The following is an 18,958-nucleotide window of genomic DNA, read 5'->3' as shown; positions in this document are numbered from 1 at the left end:
AAAAAAAAAAAAACAGACGAAAGTGTTTATGCTTAAATTGTGATGCAATATTCTGTGACGTTACTGACCTTTTATTAGGTATCTTCTCATTTATTTTTTATTATTATTTAAACTCTTTCATTCTCCACGCCTACAGGCGCGAAATATTTGTGATTGCCTTTTGTGAGTGCAGTGTATCTGTATGTCGTAAATGACGATTGTTTCCTTCGATTTGCAAAATTTAATTCTTTTATTTTTAATGTCTGATCTGGCCCATAATAATGGAATCAGATTTAACAACAAAAACGAGAAAATTAAGTTTCACTAGAAAAAAAAACAATAAAAGAAATCAAAAAGCAGAAAAGAAAGCAATTTGTGTCGGACATTACGTGGAAAATCCTTTCGTTTTCAGTTTGATGAATGCGCAAGAAGGAAGGTTACATTTTTGTGTGTAGTAATTTTATTTTTATTTTATTTTAATATTGATAGGTGAGTATAGGCCTTTTATGTAAAGTGAATTTATGCTAATTTTTAAATCCACCTTATTGTGTTTTATACTTAAAAGTAAGTTTTAAACTACTACATCTGTGTAAACATTTGTTAAGGATTGTTATGCATTTGTTAAGGATTGTAGTATGTTGTGTATGGTGTTGTTAATATGTAATTGTTTCTATGTTTTAGGTTTGTAACTCACTCTGCAACTCCTTAAAGGAACATGGTTCCGTCGTGGCTATGTCCATTCCTCTTTTGGTAATCAACACCAAACTTATTACACAGTGCGTACGACTGGAACAAACATACATTAACAGTGTCTTACATCTTGAGTTTTATACTTTGATTATTTAATTCTTTTTAAGTTTTGTATTTATGTGTTTAATGTTTGATATGCATAATTATAGTCAAACTTTTTACAAATGTCGCCTAACAATAAGGCAAAAACTGGCCTTTGACTTGCATTTTAAAGTATCCTTGTAGGTTTCTTACAGCCTGACCTTTGACAATATCAGAACAATGGTCTTTCTTGAAAGGTGTCCAATTGCATTGTCCTTCCAAAATACCAGTTGATCAGTATATGACTGTATACAGTGGTTAAGGTGTTTATAGTAGTGAACTGTTTAGTCCATATTCATTGCTGCGTATTCATAAGCTGTTCTCCTAAAGAGGAGGTGAAGAAAACAGCAAAAACAGCAATACCCTCACCAACGAAATTATCAACATATAACACTTGGGTTATAGTTTTCTTGTTTCTTTTAAACTGTGAGTTTCACGGCCCTAGGCGGGATAAAATGATAATTGTTGTGTTTCATTCATTATACATCTAAGTCCTTCCTTATCATCTAACTTGAAAGTAGGGTTGTCATTGATTGGGTCTTAGGCGTATCGACGATACCGATATATCAGAAGACAAATATCGACGATACATCGATATATTGATTATTAAGTTAGATTAACGACCTATTTGTTCATATAATACTATATACCTTCCTGTAAATGCTATTTTAAGTTTATTTCTGTTTGATTGTGTTGTATTTGTATTTATGAAATAAAAGAAATACAAAAAAATAATAACATCTTTCATTTTTATTTTGCCTTCACTCCTTTTTTGCATTCATCCAAATTTACAGTTTTGTGAACTTAAATTGTTTTTTAGGGTCTGAGTGTTTATTTGGGTAGTTTTTTCTCCCTGTAAAATATCGATTTTTGAAAATGGGAGTCGATAATCGATCGACAAAAAAAATCGTTGATACATCGATATCGTTTCTATCGATGACAGCTCTACTTGAAAGTGTCATATACAGCCCACATTCCTGATTAGACATTTTTCAGAAAAAATGGTTTTGATAACATCTGAGGTAAGTTTGAAACTCAGTCATTTCGGATGAACAACTACGTAAGTCTGAATTTAGTATGCAATACATTTCATTCCATATATCGAAACTTACAAGTCGATTTCGCATATGGGCCATGATCAGTCAATAATTAGGTCACTAAATACAACAATGAGAATCCTGCTCACACTACATAGGCAATGGTTTTTTTTTCTCCAACATTCATGAAACTCCATTAGACTGTCAGTTTGGTTAGGGTCTACATCAAAGACACCAGTATCGTTATTTCATCTCCTGTTCTATCAGTATTACGTACACTGCTTTATTTGGCGCGGAGTTTCCTTTATCTTGCAGCAACTTTCATACTTGTTTTCTTTAGTGATGAGTATTTTAAATCTTAAACATTTGCTCTTGCTTTCTTATTAAAACGAAGTTTGTAGGGGGTATATTGGTCCGTTGGTTTTCATGGTTTCCGGACAATAACTCATGAAAGGCTTGAAATATTTAAATAACTTTTGGAACACAGATGTAACATAATAAAATACATATCAAGTTCGACATTGAGGTCAGTAGGTCGAAGGTCAAGGTCACAATGACCCGGAAAAGTTAAACTGTTTCCAGATAATAACTTGAGAATGCTAGGGCCTAGGATCATAAGTATTGGTACACAAATGTAACATCATAAAATACAGGTCAAGTTCGACTTTGAGGTCTGTAGATGAAAGGTCAAGGTCACAAGTACCCGGAACAGTTAAACCGGTTCCGGATGATAACTTGAGAAGGTTTTGGTCTAGGATCATGGAAGTTAATAGGGATGTTGATCATGACCAGCAAATGACCTCTATTGATTTTGAGGTCAGTAGGTCAAAGGTCAAGGTCACAGTGATCCGGAACAGTTAAACCGTTTCCGGCAGATAACTTTAGAATGCTTGGGCCTAGGATCACGAAACTTAAATGGGAGGTTGACCATGACTGGCAGGTGACCCGTGTTGATTTTGAGGTCAGTAGGTCAAAGGTCAAGGTTACATTTACCCAGAACTGTAGAGCTTTTTTTGCAGGGTTGATAGATTTAAATCATTTTACACACAGGTGTAACATCATCAAATATAGGACGACAAGTTCGACTATGACATTGGCTTACCTCTGTGACAAGGCCGTATTGTGAAGGTATAATTCGTCACTCCTGTGACAGCTGTAGTTTATGGACGGTTTTAGAGTAATTACCATTTATTTATGGTGTTTGAATCAGAATCTCAAAGTAGTAAGATACAATCAAAAGAGATTAGAGATTACCTAAATAATAATACGTTACAGCTGTTTTCTATTACACTTGAAAGAAAAGATTGACCAAAGACTTTAAAACAAAGGATTGAGCTCTTACAACATATGTAGGCTTAGACGTGGCGAGGAGTTTTAGGAATGTTATATTACATGTAGTACATGGTTATGATAACGTTATTAACGTGTGGTTAAGTGGAACGATTTGCTTTTCCAGATATACAGTAATTAAACACGTATATCTTTACATTAATAATTTATTATGTTTGTACCGATGTAAAGAAAGGGGATCATTGGATAATTGCGCAGTTTAAGGATTTTGTCATCAGTCATTTGCTAATATTCTGGAATAACGGAGGATATGACACTAAAGCTTATGAAAGCATGCTTTTCTTGTTTAGGTTTTCTCGTGCTAGCTACAATTATATTGAAAGGTACTCTTTTTCTTTGATTGGCGTTATGCCTCTTTCGTTTGTTCATGCATTTTCATAGGAGAAACTAATATGTTAGTTAAAGTACAGTATAATAAGTTTTTGGATCCTTAAACATTTCTGTTATATTATTGTCTTAAACGTCTGATGTTCATATTGCGCTTGACTGCACACCACTTTAATATTGATTTAGTTGACAATGTTATCCTGTAAATCTTGCAAGGACCAGCTGACGCTGACCGTAATGCGTCATTCGTTCTCATGACGACTGTAGGACAGTGCAATATTTTGTTAAGTTGACACGGGTTGCTTCAGTAAAGCTATTGATGCTGCCAATTCTAGTATGTGCAGGAACTCTACCTTCTAGACTCTAAAGGAAAGTGGCTTCAAATACAATAAATAGTATCAATGAACATCAAAAACAACACTAATGTATGTATACTTCAGGACTGAAAAATCTTCTCATCTTAACTTTTAGAAAGTTTGAATTCATAAGATTGTAGTAGTTTATATATATTTTTATGCATAAAGGATTAGTTTTACTTGGATATTCAGAGAAATATCAATAATGCGTATTAGTCATTAAACATTTAAAATGTGATTTAAACTGACCAGTATTTAAAAGGATAAAATATTAAGTTGATCTTTATGTTGCAACGCGTTGATGCATGTGACGTAATTTCAAACGTTCAACAGGTTATATCAGACATTGAACTTTAGATTTTAGTCTGTCCAGCATATTTACTTGTTATAAGGCCTAAAAATTCTTTGTTTACGATAATATGCTCAAAATAATTAGGGTAGGTAGGTCATTTTTTTTTAATTTTGGAATTTTTTCATAAAGGGAGACTTTTCGGAAATTATTTTTGTATCAAAAAATGAATACAAATAAGGGGCTTATGCCTTTAGAGCATCAGTAAGTTGATTTCTAACATCACTAACCATGTTTAAAGCATGAAAAGTGCAGTTCGGCAAATGTTTGTCAAAAAGTTGAAAAAAATTATTCTCCAAGCCATAAAAACATTTAGGGTCGGGCCAAAAATTTAGGGTAGGTCGGGATACCGGAAACAAACAATTTTTTACGCCTAATGTACAAGACAAATATCAACGACAAAAACATAGGAGATAGGGTCAGGACGTTGTACAGTGAATGCAAGACTTCACTTGGAAATGAGGTTTTCGCCTTTAATCAATAAAATTAAGGTAAAGGAATAAAATAACAGAAAAAAAAACAATTTGAATAACAGGTTCTTTTCAATAGTTTTATTTAATACTGTAATGGAAAAGATGGTAAACATTTTTTTGTTTGTTTGTTTTGGGTTTAACGCCGTTTTTCAACAGTATCATGTAACGGCGGGCTGTTAACCTAACCAGTGTTCCTGGATTCTGTATCAGTACAAACCTGTTCTGCACAAGTAACTGCCAACTTCCCCACATGAATCAGAGGTGGAGGATTAATGATTTCAGACACAATGTCGTTTATCAAATAGTCACGGAGAACATACGCCCTGCCCAAGGATCGAACTCACGACCCCGCGATCCGTAGACCGACGCTCTACCTACATTTAGCCCTATAGCAATTAGTTATACGTATTTCTACCTTATTTTAATAGTTTTATTCAATACTGTAGATGGTAAACTATTAGCCCTATAGCAATTAGTAATATGTATTTTCATACCACTGAACCATTGATACTTATCCTCAGCATCAATTGTATCTTTCGAAATCAATGTTAGAATTTAATCACGAACGAGCCTTTTTCTTTATGTTCAGATGAAACAGTGTGCAATTTGGGCACCACACTGACTTCTACACCAAAACAAATTAGCAGTGCCACTAAGCCGGCAACACTTTACTTGAAAGGAAAATCGATGCTTGTGTTTGGTAAAAACTTCAGAGCATACATATTTTCTGCATTAAAGCATTCCGCTCAAACGTTTACAGCATTTTCAGGAAGAAAGGGACAACATATCCAAAATATGTCAGAACATATTGTAATAATGGGATGGATCTTGAAAGGAAACATATTGTTTAGTGAATTGCAATTATTTTGCTGCTTTTATCATGTCGATGGTAGTATTTCGACAGTAAAAGCTGACATACGTGTGACACATTTTGAAAGCAATCTAAGTATTTTCAATGCTTTACAGTGCGTGTGCAAAGTACATTCTGCTGTAAGCCCTGTAATAAAGGTTTCAATTAAAGAAAGTGACAGCGCATGCCCAAATACTGTTACTCATTATGTGCATGTAGATGCCATCCAGCAACGCCAAATCGACGGAATTGCATTGTGTGCTAAGGTCCTTTATGATAAATTAAACGCAAGCATTTTAATAGAATGGTTTGAGGCACAACGGTGGCTAGGAGTTGATAAGATATTCTGTTACATAAATAAAGATTTAAATAATGATGCAAAGAATGTTATCAAGTACTACGAAGAAACAGGACTTACAAAGGCTGCTTCATTTGAAGTACCAGAAATTGGTAAGATTATTTTCAGAATATCTTAAATCATTACAAAAAAATATAGCGCTTAAGAGAAAAAATGCTAATTATTATTTCATAATTTTTTAAAGATAATACAAAACTCAACTGATACTTTTATCGTAACCTTTATAACTTTAGCATGACTTTCTATGGGAGGTGGACTATTTTATGGTTAAAAGTAGTAGGGTATTGCAGGGTATTTACATTTTCCATTAGCTAGATTAAAGTTATATATTTCAAAACGTATTTCTTTGGAAACGAGAGATTGCATTGTTCCAATTAATAATAAAGAATGGAATAAAACATTAACAATGTATATGACTCATTGAGTCATCATGTACCAGTCTAAGTCACATTAATGCAAGTCTGAGTATAAATGATTTTATAGACACCTTTCCCCGGCATCTCGCTGACAAAGACAGAATATCATGGACGGACGCGGGCGTACCACTGCTTGACTGTCAGGAGCGAATGCATGAGTACAAATATGCAATCTGCCTAGATCATGATGAAATTCTTATTCCAGAAAATATAACACTTAAGGACTCGCTTAAAAGATATTTGGTAATAACAATTGAGCCGTGCCATGAGAAAACCAACATAGTGGGTTTGCGACCAGCATGGATCCAGACCAGCCTGCGCATCCGCGCAGTCTGGTCAGGCTCTATGCTGTTCACTTTTAAAGCCTACTGGAATTGGAGAAACTGTTAGCGAACAGCATGGATCCTGACCAGACTGCGCGGATGCGCAGGCTGGTCTGGATCCATGCTGGTCGCACACCCACTATGTTGGTTTTCTCATGGCACGGCTCAATTATCGATTTCAGAATACGTTTTCTTCTAAACGGAGTAAAATATCCAGGATTCGTTTCGAGAAAATAACTCGGTTAATAAAATGGATGTAATTACTTTAAATGAGCCGTGCCATGGGAAAACCAACATAGTGGCTTTGCGACCAGCATGGATCCAGACCAGCCTGCGCATCCGCGCAGTCTGGCCAGGATCCATGCTGTTCGCTAACAGTTTTTCAATTTCAATAGGCTTTAAAAGCGAACAGCATTGATCCTGACCAGACTGCGCGGATGCGCAGGCTGGTCTGGATCCATGCTGGTCGCAAACCCACTATGTTGGTTTTCTCATGGCACGGCTCAAATGATTATGTTTGTATTTGTCTGTACCGATATTTACATTTTATTAATTGAGATATAATAAATAATAAACATGTTAGTACTTGCATACTGTTTGCAAATTCTTTTATAATAATCATACATTGATAAATAAGCTTTTAGATAAAGTACACTTTTTTATAAATGTTTTATACCGCTTTAATATGTGCACAGTCATTCATAGAAAAATTGTTATTTATCACACATGTTATAAAGTGATTCATAGGTGATGTAATAGTATAAATATATATTGTGCATTACGTTACCGTAATATATAAAATACATGGAACTAATCTATATGTTTTACATTCCCAAAGGCGGAAAAATTCCTGTCTAACAAGAAACTTGCTTTGATGTATTTCCAAACGATGGTTCATGTAACATCATGGGATGAAATCATTCCGAATCATCCTATGTTTATTGGAAGACTGTCAAACAGTACTCCCGCAATGTGGGACAGACAAAAGTATGCTTTCCGACCTGAAGGCTGTAGCCCTGGTTCATGTTCATCACACAGTTGCGATGTTCGCAATGGCTACAAGTAAGTAATTGTATGACTGCAACAGACAAGTTTATACCTGTAGCATTTTCGTGGATGTAGTTTCTACTTTCACATTTTGTAGCTGTAAGCTGTAAGGTCAGGAAATTTAAAGAAAAAATTGTTACAAAGAGCCATAAAGAGAACAAGACAACTTGCTAAAAGATTAGGAACTATATCTTGTTACAATTTAGGCAGGTAATAAGCGAAACGGATATAAGTACTGTCGTAGATCAAGCGCCTTTTTTAGCTCACCTGTCACGAAGTGACAAGGTGAGCTTTTGTGATCGCGCGGTGTCCGTCGTCCGTCCGTGCGTCCGTCCGTGCGTGCGTAAACTTTTGCTTGTGACATCTCTAGAGGTCACATTTTTCATGGGATCTTTATGAAAGTTAGTCAGAATGTTCATCATGATGATATCTAGGTCAAGTTCGAAACTGGTTCACGTGCGGTCAAAAAACTAGGTCAGTAGATCTAAAAATAGAAAAACATTGTGACCTCTCTAGGGGCCATATTTTTCATGAGATCTTCATAAATACATGGGATCTTTATGAAAGTTAGTCAGAATGTTCATCATGATTATATCTAGGTCAAGTTTGAAACTGGGTTACGTGGGGTCAAAAACTAGGTCAGTAGGTCTAAAAATAGAAAAACCTTATGACCTCTCTAGAGGCCATATTTCTCAATGGATCTTCATGGAAATTGATCAGAACATTTAACTTGATGATATCTAGGTCAAGTTCGAAACTTGGTCACGTGGGGTCAAAAACTAGGTCAGTAGGCCTAAAAATAGAAAAACCTTGTGGCCTCCCTAGAGGCCATATTTCTCAATGGATCTTCATGAAAATTGGTCAGAATGTTTACCTTGATAATATCTAGGTCCAGTTCGAAACTGGCTCATATGGGGTTAAAAACTAGGTCAGTAGATCTAAAAATAGAAAAACCTTGTGACCTCGCTAGAGGCCATATTTTTCATGAAATCTTCATGAATATTGGTCAGAATATTCACCTTGAGGATATCTAGATAAAGTTTGAAACTGGGTCACGTGCGGTCAAAAACTAGGTCAGTAGGTCGAAAAATAGAAAAACCTTGTGACCTTTCTAGAGGCCATGTTTTTCACGAGATCTTCATGAAAATTGGTGAGAATGTTCACCTTGATGATATCTAGGTCAAGTTTAAAAGTGGGTCACGTGCCTTCTAAAACTAGGTCATTAGGTCAAATAATAGAAAAACCTTGTGACCTCTCTAGAGGTCATATTTTTCAATTGATCTTCATGAAAATTGGTCAGAATTTTTTATCTTGATGATATCTAGGTCACATGTGCTCAAAAACTAGGTCACTATGTCAAATAATAGAAATAACGACTTCATACTCAGTTCAACACTGGGTCATGTGGGGATAGGTGAGCGATTCAGGACCATCATGGTCCTCTTGTTTAAATTATTTACCGCTCCTTTTCCATTTTTCAGGAAAGCTTAAGTTGTTAAGCAGTATGATTTAAAGAATCATTTTTTGAACATACATGCATGATGGCATGATGCATGATGGCATGTCAAAATGTAGACCTATTTCCAATTAACAGTAGGTTAAATAATAAATGAAATGGATAAGTATTGTAAATATAAGAATTTGATTTGAGTGACCAGCTCCTAGATGATGAACCATTGTCTTGTTACAATGTACGCTTTTTTGAATACAAGGGAACATGTTGGCCACAATTTATTCATCGGAATACCATTGCTCTTTGTGACATGATGAAGGTTAGCAATATCAATCTAAAGTACACAATGCCCAATCTAAGATGGTTAAAAGTAAATGATCTTTTTAAGTTTCTATTCACAGCAATGGGCCATTCTCAAACAAATCTGAGATCTGATTCAGCCCAAGTTTCAACCCACACCCATAGCTAATTAGGGACTTGCAAGACCTTCAGATTTTGTTTGGGATCGAAGGTTCAATCCTCCGGTCGAGACACATATTGTCCCTGACAGTATGATAGAAGACATTGTGTTTGAAATCATTTGTCTTCAACCTCTGCGTCTTGTGGACAACCTGGCATTTACTTGTAGAGAACTGGCTAGAACTGGTATAGAATCCTGTTACTTTAACTGTCAGTTGTACATAACCGAAATATTGTTGAAAAATGGCACTGAAACAAGGCATGTCACATCTAGTATACTAGCAGTAAAATTGTTGATGATGCACGACAAAGGATAATTACAAAATGACCGTCTCCTAATCAGTATACTATTTAAGATAAATCAAAATGGACGGTAAGCTTATTATTCAATGAAACGAGTTTAAGATTGGTGTTAGACCAGTACAGCATACTAAACACTAAAGATGATGATAAATTGCTTTGTCTTATGTGAACGGAAATAAATGACACTGAACTGGAATGTAATATATTTGACTGGCAAACGGAACGATGCAAACTGAAATCGATATTTTATGATGACTTTGAAATGACAGTAAACCTAGTTACAATAAACAGGTGTGGAAGATGAATGGTATGTGGAGCGCCACAGTGGCTTTCTGTTATTAGTCCCCTACTGGTTGAAAACCAGTTTCGGGGACTATAGGAATGCACTTTTCCGTCATTCCGTCCTTCCGTCTGTCCGTCCGTCCGTCTGTCCGTCCGTCCGTCCGTCCGTCCGCAATTTCGTGTCCGGTCCATAACTCTGTCATCCATGAAGGGATTTTATTATTACTTTGCACAAATGTTCCCCATGATGAGACGACGTGTCATGCGCAAAACCCGGACCCCTAGCTCAAAGGTCAAGGTCACAATTGGAGGTCAAAGGTCAACAGGGCTTTTTTCCTGTCCGGTCCACAACTCTCCCATCCTTGAAGGGATTTTAGTATTACTTGGCACAAATGTTCCCCATGATGAGATGATGTGTCATGCGCAAATCCCAGACCCCTAGCTCAAAGGTCAAGGTCACAATTGGAGGTCAAAGGTCAACAGGGCTTTTTTCCTGTCCGGTCCATAACTCTCCCATCCATGAAGAGATTTTAATATTACTTGGCACAAATGTTCCCCATGAGGAGACGACGTGTCATGCGCAAAACCTGGACCCCTAGCTTAAAGGTCAAGGTCACAATTGGAGGTCAAAGGTCAACAAGGCTTTTTTCCTGTCCGGTCCATAACTCTCCCATCTATGAAGGGATTTTAATATTACTTGGCAGAAATGTACCTCATAATAAGACGATGTGTCATGCACAACTTTCAGACCCCTAGCTCAAAGGTCAAGGTCACACTAAGCAGTCAAATGTTAACATAGCATGAACAGGGTCTGTTTCGTGTCCGGTCCATAACTCTGACATTCATTAAGGGATTTTAATATCACTTAGCACAAGTGTTCCCCATGATGAGACGACGTGTCATGCGCAAATCCCGGACCCCTAGCTCAAAGGTCAAGGTCACAGTTGGGGGTCAAAGGTCAACAGAGTTTTTTTCCTGTCCCATCCATAACTGTGCCATCCATGAAGGGATTTTAATATTACTTGGCACAAATGTTTCCCATGATGAGACGACGTGTCATGCGCAACACCCAGTGCCCTAGCTTAAAGGTCAAGGTCACACTTTGAGATCAAAGGTCAAGAGGATTTTTTTCCTGTCCGGTCTATAACTTTGTCATGCAAAGCAGGATTTAGATATCAGTTGGCACAAATATTCCCCTGGATGAGACAACATGTCATGCGCAAGAACCAGGTCCCTAGGTCTAAGGTCAAGGTCATATTTAGAGGTCAAAGGTCAAATTCAAGAATGACTTTGTACGGAACATTTCTTCTTCATGCATGGAGGAATTTTGATGTAACTTGAACAAATGTTCACCACCATGAGGCACCCTTGTTTTTAGAATTATGTCCCTTTGTTATTACTATAAATAGATTTTATTGTAACTTTTTTATTACTGGCGGTAGAGAAAAATCGAGACCACTTTTCTCTGGTACAGCATGCATGTTACATCCAATTTTTAGGTGTATTTTGACCTATCTCTACCTGGTAAAGAGTTTCTTGTGGACTTATATTATATAGATTTTTTTTTGATTTTTTTTTTTTTAAAGATTAATTTCCCTTTGTTGTTACTATAAATAACTTACATGATAACATTTTTATAATCAGCCAAAAAAATTCAATATGATAACAACTGTGGGTTTTTATATATGCACATTTTAATCCAAGTGTGTTGTTATAACATATTGTATATGTAGTACAATATTGTTTATACATCATTGACAGATATCAGTTCATTATGTTATACTGCCGTAGTGAAAATTAGGTGCCTTCCAGTAGGGGACTTTGTATTGCATGGCAATACTTCATTCACTTGTTTATATAGCAATTGCTGATTTACTTATTCTTTCTCTGAAGTACTTATAAATATAATACAAGTTTATTGGGAGCTTTCATCACTATTTATTTTATATGCGGTCCTTTCAGGTGTATATGCGATACTTTACCTTAACTGGGCTTTTATTTTAAGAATATATGCGGTCGTTTCTGTTTTATTTGCGTCGAATGTAACTGTATATGCTGCGCTTTTAATATTGTATACAGTACTTTTAATTTTGTATGCGGATTTAATTGTATATCTGGAGCATTTTTATGTATATACGGTGATTTTAAATTTTTACTTGATATGCGACGATTTAACCAAATAAACTGTGCTTTAAACATGATATTACGAGCTGGTTATCTATATCGAGTACTTGAAACTGCTTATGAATTGGTGGTTTCGCATTTTCGTGCGCTGTTTCAGATGCACATGAGCAGTTTTCTGCATTATATGTGGCGTTTGGTGTTTTTAACTGCGTATGCATTTCTTTGTGGTTTTATTGGTTCTCCTTTCAATTTGCGTAGTGGTTACCTTATAATGTTCAGAACAGTCATCAAATTTGTTAATGCAACGGAAAGTTTTTATTTTATAACGACGGCTTTGTTTGACATATCGAGGTATATTCCTAAGCAGCTTACAAACTAAAATATGCAGGTAGCTGTAGAATTTTACAAGTAACATTTTTAAGCATAGTTTTGCCATCATTTTTCAATCAATGTTTGGTAGAATAAAAAAGCATCGCGACAAGTCGAAATCAATTTTCTGGAATATGCAGTCGGAAAAAACTACCTTAAATTAGAGTTAACGCTCGTGCTGTTGTAGCCTGGTGTTCTGCAATACAGTATGTAATTGATAAACGATGAACCAGTGTTACCTTTTTTGTATCTAGAAAACAAATGATGCAGCTGAAACCTCTTTTCTTTCAGATCAGTATTCGTAGCGGATAATTCAGCAATCATTCACCATTTCCGTTCCTGTCGAAGCAGCCACAAATGGAATAATTCGCATTCGCCGAAGACTCTGGACTTATTAGTAAATCAATCAGAAGGAATAATATGTTCAAATTTTAAAAGAGTTAGATCATATACAACGGAAAAATTAGCTGATCAGATAAAACATAATGTAAGGAAAGTTCGATCGTTACTAGGAATTGATTGAATTGATTGATAATTTAGAACCATCTTCAAGTGTGCGTCAATCTATTTGTACAGATACAAACTTGAACAAATCTTTGCCGCATACAAGTAGAAAATGAAAACTGTAAATGATGGTATAAAAAGACATATATGTACAAAAAAAATATTGCGTCCACCATTTCCCTTGTGTGACTGCGAGTAATTGTTCTCAACCATTAATAGTAAAAACTGTCGATAAAATGTAAACCTAATATCATCATGTTGCAAATGTTTTCTCCATTATAGCTACGAGTTTTCTTTTATGAGATTTGGACGGATGGAGTGAAATTTCGTCTTGCAGTTTTCCTAGTGGTGCCCTTAAAAGTTCGGCTGTTGGTGCTCTGACTTCAGACAAGTTGTTGAGTACATTGGTGTAATTATACCTTAGATGTACCATACTTATATGTTTTACTTAATACGATCTTGTATGTTTTCACTAATGTTAGAGTCTTTCTCAGCAGCGGGGAATGATTTTATTTACATAACATTGTCTAACTTGTTGAAAATAGGGCAAGTGCGAGGTTGGCATGCCCTAAACGCATTTAAACCCCCAGTTTCCTTTATACAGGTAACTGACCGTTCAAAGACGGTGTCCCTATTTTCAACATGTTTTCTGTCCGTCTTGTATTTTGTGTTGCATATGTTGTCTTGTTTATTGCTAGCGTTTCTTTTTTCTTTCTCCTCACTCCCCCTATCGCCCCCTCCCATCTTTCCTCTTGCATTTGCGCTCCCTTGCTTTGACATCCCCTCTCCTTTTACTACGAGTAAGTTATCGTGCTCACCTTAATTTTGGCTGCTTGAATCCTAAGGCGGTACCTGATTGTTGTTTTTTCCTGCTTGTGTGTGTCTTGGGCGGTTCCCTACAGTGTTGTTGTGTCTTACCTGTCTGTTTTTATCTATGTATTTGTTTGTTTTGTTTTGTTCGTTTTGGGTTTAACGCCATTTTTCAACAGTATTTCAGTCATGTAACGGTGGGCAGTTAACCTAACCAGTGTTCCTGGATTCTGTACCAGTATAAACCTGTTCTTCGCAAGTAACTGCCAACTGCCCCACATGAATTATCAAAGGTAGAGGACGAATGATTTCAGACACAATGTCTTTTATCAAATCGTCATGGAGAACATACATCCCGCCCTGGGATCGAACTGGCGACCCCGCGATCCGTAGACCGACGCTGTCCCTACTGAGCTAAGCGGTTGGGATAATTTTTGATCTATGTAAGTTAGTTATGTGTTTGTGTGTGTGTGTGTGTGTGCGTGTGTCTGTTTGATCGGGTTTAACGTCTTTTTCAACAATTTTTTTTAAACGACGGTGTCTACTTGAAGCAGTGAGCACAATGCCCAACTTTATACTGCTGCCTCACTGGAATATCACGCCGCAGACACGTGACATGATACCCCAACCAGTCACATTATACTGACACCGGGCTGACCAGTCCTAGCACTACCCTCTTACTCCTGAGCGCCAAGCGAGGAAGCTACAAGTACCATTTTTACGTCTTTGGTATGACGCGGCCGGGGATAGAACCCACGGCCTCCCAAACTCGAAGCTGACGCTCTATCACTAGGCCACCGAGGCGGTCGTGTGTGTTTGTCTTGTACGCAAGTGTCTGCGCTGCTGTGGTTTACATTGTAGGGTAACTGTGAATAAGGAACGTAGCATATTCCCTTTTGAATATTCATTCTTGTTCGCGTTCCCTTCAAACCTCCACGCTTTCTACCCCCCTTCCCCTTCCTTCTCCCCCCCCCCCCCCCCCCCACCACACACACATTTCTATATTTTGCATAAAATTAAAATGTACTTATTGGACTTTTGAAGCAACCCGTCTTTAATGTTTTTTCGCTACAGGTTCTTTTTGTTGTGGGCCTACTTTGCAAATGCGTGGCTCTGTGGCTGTGATTGTGGTGCTCTGTGCTTGCGAGAAATCTATTAACTTTTGTAAAAATAAGTAGAAAAAAAACAAGTACCTTAAGTCGAACATTTGAAGCGTGTGTTTAAAAGATTTTGATAACATCACCAGAATTCGTGATGGACCAAAACAGATTAACACCCGAGTTCACATATACCGTAGAGTAATACTTCTGCACATGGTCATTTATCACAGATTGACAAAAAGCCAAAAGAAGAGAACTATATATCGTAGTGCATAAGGTTGAATAAGCAATGAATTGACCTATATATTGGGTTTTCAGATCGTGTTGCAGAAGGGACCACAGCGGTTAAGGTCGCTGACATCAAATCACTTGCTCCTCACCGATGTGGGTTCAAGCCTTACTCGAACGTGGAATTACTCATGTAAGGAAGCCATACAGCTAGGTTATGGAGATCGGTTGTTCTACCCAGGTGCCCGCCCGTTTTTCCGACACCACTTAAGAATAGTCGTTAACAGAGTTATTTCAGAAAGATATGTCGGTTGATAACATTATTTAGATTCTTAACATTTACAATCGACTGGAACATTAACTATGTCTAAATCCGAGACAATTTTATTGTTATTACATATTACGTTTCTAACTTGTTAGTTATAGTTGTAATAGATAATAGGTACTTCCGAATTCTTAAAATATTTATGAAGAGCTTACTACAGATTGATCTCTAAAATTATTAGGTAAATCATTAAACTCTGTTCCTTTATTTAGGAAAGATAATTTGAGCAAGTTGCGTTCATGATCAGATTTAGAAACAAATATATAGCCTGAGAAAATGTTGCGTGTCAGAAACACAGCTACATAGTACGGATGCGTACGTATAACAATGTCGTCAGCCTCTTTTTCTGTAAAAGAAAACAGGTAACAAAGTTAAATGTGATAACATAACATGTCTGCAAGAATTTCAACCTATCATATTTCTATCAACCCGTACGCTAAGATCAATAGAGAGATTTACGGATCTTGGGGTCGCGAGTTCGATCCCCGGGCGGGACATATATATGTTCACCGTGACTACTTAATAAATACATTGTGTCTGAGATCGTTCGTCCTCCATCTGTAGGGGAGTTGGTAGTTACTTGTGGAGAACAGGTTTGTAATAGTACAGAGTCAAACATCGGTTAGGTTAACTGCCCACCGTTCTGTTGAAAAACGGCTTTAACCCAAAACAATTTGCAGTCATTTTTGCGAAGTTTATGTTTGATTTGTTTATAAATCCCTCTTGGTAGATGTTATCATTTAAACCTAAGGGAAAGTGTGTTTGTAGAAATACAGTCTATTTTTAAGCCATGAAAAAAACTTAATTTTATCAGCAGGACATGAATATAAGAAGCGACAGACTCGCCCGCACTCTGAGGGACATGTTGTTTTAACCATGATGAGAACTGACCTAGATTTAAACCATGTATCAGTAATAGCGGCCGGTGTAATGAAGTATTTCGACCCCTATAGAATAACGACCCCCCGGTCATTATTCTATAGAAAATGTGACTCCTTTTCTGTAAAATATTGACTCCCCTTATAAAAAACTGACTCCCTTTGAAAACTCTATAGAATAACGACCCCCGGTCATTATTCTATAGAAAAACTGACCCCTCCAAGTAAAATACTGACTCCCTAAAGATGACTCCCTTCGAATCTCATAGAACAACGACCCCGGTTATTATTCTATAGAAAAAGTGACTCCTTCGATGTAAAATACTCACTGCCGAAATTACTACATTCGAAATCTCATGCAATATCGATTCCCGGACATTATTCTATTTAAAAAAGTTACTCTTTCCGTGTAAAACACCGGCTCCTAAAAAGACTTTCGACGATAATATCTATTAAAAAGTGATCCCCACCAAACCTAACGGACAATTTTACTAGATCTACAACTCTAATACCCTCCATTGCCAATAGTTAACATTTTGATTGTACTACTGCTACTGGTGCCGCTACTTCTATTGCTATTACTACATGTACTTCTTCTACTACTACTACTACTACTACTACTACTACTACTGGGCGGGGCGTATGTTCTCCGTGACTATTTGATAAACGACATTGTGTCTGAAATCATTAGTCCCCCACCTCTGATTCATGTGGGGAAGTTGGCAGTTACTTGCGGAGAACAGGTTTGTACTGGTACAGAATCCAGGAACACTGGTTAGGTTAACTGCCCGCCGTTACATGACTGAAATACTGTTGAAAAACGGCGTTAAACCCAAAACAAACAAACAAAACTACTACTACTTCTACTACTACTACTACAACTGATATTACTGATACTACTATACCTGCTTCCAATAATACGTCTTGTACATCTACCTCTTCTTCTCCTGCTGCTGTTGTTGCTGTCACTTATTCCTCTGCTGCTGCCACTGCCACTGACACCGCCACCACCACCACCACCACCACTACTACTTTTTTGCCGCTGCCGTACTTTACTGCCACTGCTAAGTATTGCAACTTCTATTAATACTAAGGTCTATGCTAGCAGTTTCTTTAGCAGTTTTCTTCTGAAGAATTACTTCATACCGAAGTTTGCAGGGATTATTGACACTGGTCTGTTTTGTGAACGTATTGTGAATTGTTATTTTCCTGAAAAAAATGTATACACCAAGATACAGCGTCTAGAAATAGAATCCCTTTTCCCGTTGCGGAATGCTCTGATTTCTGTGTCAAGTGATGGTATCTGGGGCTAATGGTTAAACGGAAGGACGGACGGACGGACGGACAAGGGCAAATCTATATGCCCCCCTCCCCCGAGTTGGGGCATAAAATGCAGCAATTAGGCCTTAGATACATGAGTTATCACTAAATTTGACCAATTTGACGGGGGTCGTTTTTTATGGGAGTCAATATTCTTCGTGAGGTTCAGTTTACTTCACTTTACTCTGATCTGGAGGTCATAATACTATGACCGGGGGGGGGGGGGGTCACTTTTTCTATAGAATAATGACCGGGGGTCATTATTCAATGGGGGTCGAAATACTTTATTACACCGGTCGCTTCTGACTATTGACAATAAATAGCAATTGCTGATTGAATGAGATAAGGCCGTGACTTTTATTATTATGATATCATTACAGAAAATTAATGAAATATCATGGCATATTGTATGAGATAGAAGTATCATGAAATGAAGCATGAAATGATAGATCTCTACCCAAAATGCATAGAAACAAAATAGGCAACGCTATGATGCTGAAGCACTATTCATAATAAGCACACATGTACTAGACAATGGAAGGAGAATGCATTATGCTAGCAAATCCAGCTACCGAAAATCCAAGGCCAAGATGCTTAACGAATTCTCAACATTATGATAATGTCTTTAAAGGAAACAAAAATATGAATCCAACGCAAGTGCAGAGAATACATAATTATAACACTAAAATTGTGTCTGAAAAATAAACATTTGTATTTGTTTCATTAATACATTTTCTTTTTATCCATCATTGTATTATTTGTATAATGGATTGGTTGCTAGGTTTGGATTGGGCATCATGTGGAATAACCATCCAAGCAAATGACTGCACTAACCTGCACACTCAACAAAAGAAACAGGGGGGTCATGTTTGTTTCAACAGACCCAGGTGTTAGAGGTCTGTAGCAAAGTGATCCACAATATTTTATATATATATATAGCATATGTACTGACCTACAAGTACAATGCATTTTAACAACTTTCGACGAATCTATGATCAATTGGCCAGAGTTGTAAACCCTGTTCTAAATAAGATACAGTCACTTTGAGGAACCCTGTTAAACGGCCGACCATTTAGGTCAAGGCCCCCTCTAATGGTTAAGAACGCA

General features: G+C 37.0%; 1 protein-coding gene across 1 annotated transcript; it reads left to right on the top strand.

Annotated features, from left to right (window-relative positions):
* Positions 1–3,203: 3,203 nt before the first annotated feature.
* On the top strand, positions 3,204–6,886 carry LOC123555313 (uncharacterized). Its single transcript, XM_053547273.1, has 4 exons — positions 3,204–3,520; positions 5,292–6,002; positions 6,394–6,586; positions 6,832–6,886. Exons 1-4 carry the CDS (start codon positions 3,448–3,450, stop codon positions 6,884–6,886), a joined length of 1,032 nt encoding a protein of 343 aa, XP_053403248.1. The 5' UTR covers positions 3,204–3,447.
* The last annotated feature ends 12,072 nt before the right edge of the window (positions 6,887–18,958 follow it).

The sequence above is a fragment of the Mercenaria mercenaria genome, chromosome 7, assembly GCF_021730395.1.
Source record: "Mercenaria mercenaria strain notata chromosome 7, MADL_Memer_1, whole genome shotgun sequence".
NCBI lineage: Eukaryota > Metazoa > Mollusca > Bivalvia > Venerida > Veneridae > Mercenaria > Mercenaria mercenaria.
Note: the sequence above shows the minus strand (reverse complement) of the source record. Positions and strands in the feature narration are given on the sequence as shown.

Excerpts from the sequence above, each read along its gene's own strand:
- LOC123555313 (XM_053547273.1), top strand. The coding sequence starts at position 3,448 with ATGACACTAAAGCTTATGAAAGCATGCTTTTCTTGTTTAGGTTTTCTC. Across the intron at positions 3,521-5,291 it reads AGCTACAATTATATTGAAAG|ATGAAACAGTGTGCAATTTG; the intron begins GTACTCTTTTTC and ends CTTTATGTTCAG. Across the intron at positions 6,587-6,831 it reads TTGGTAATAACAATTGAGCC|AATACGTTTTCTTCTAAACG; the intron begins GTGCCATGAGAA and ends TATCGATTTCAG.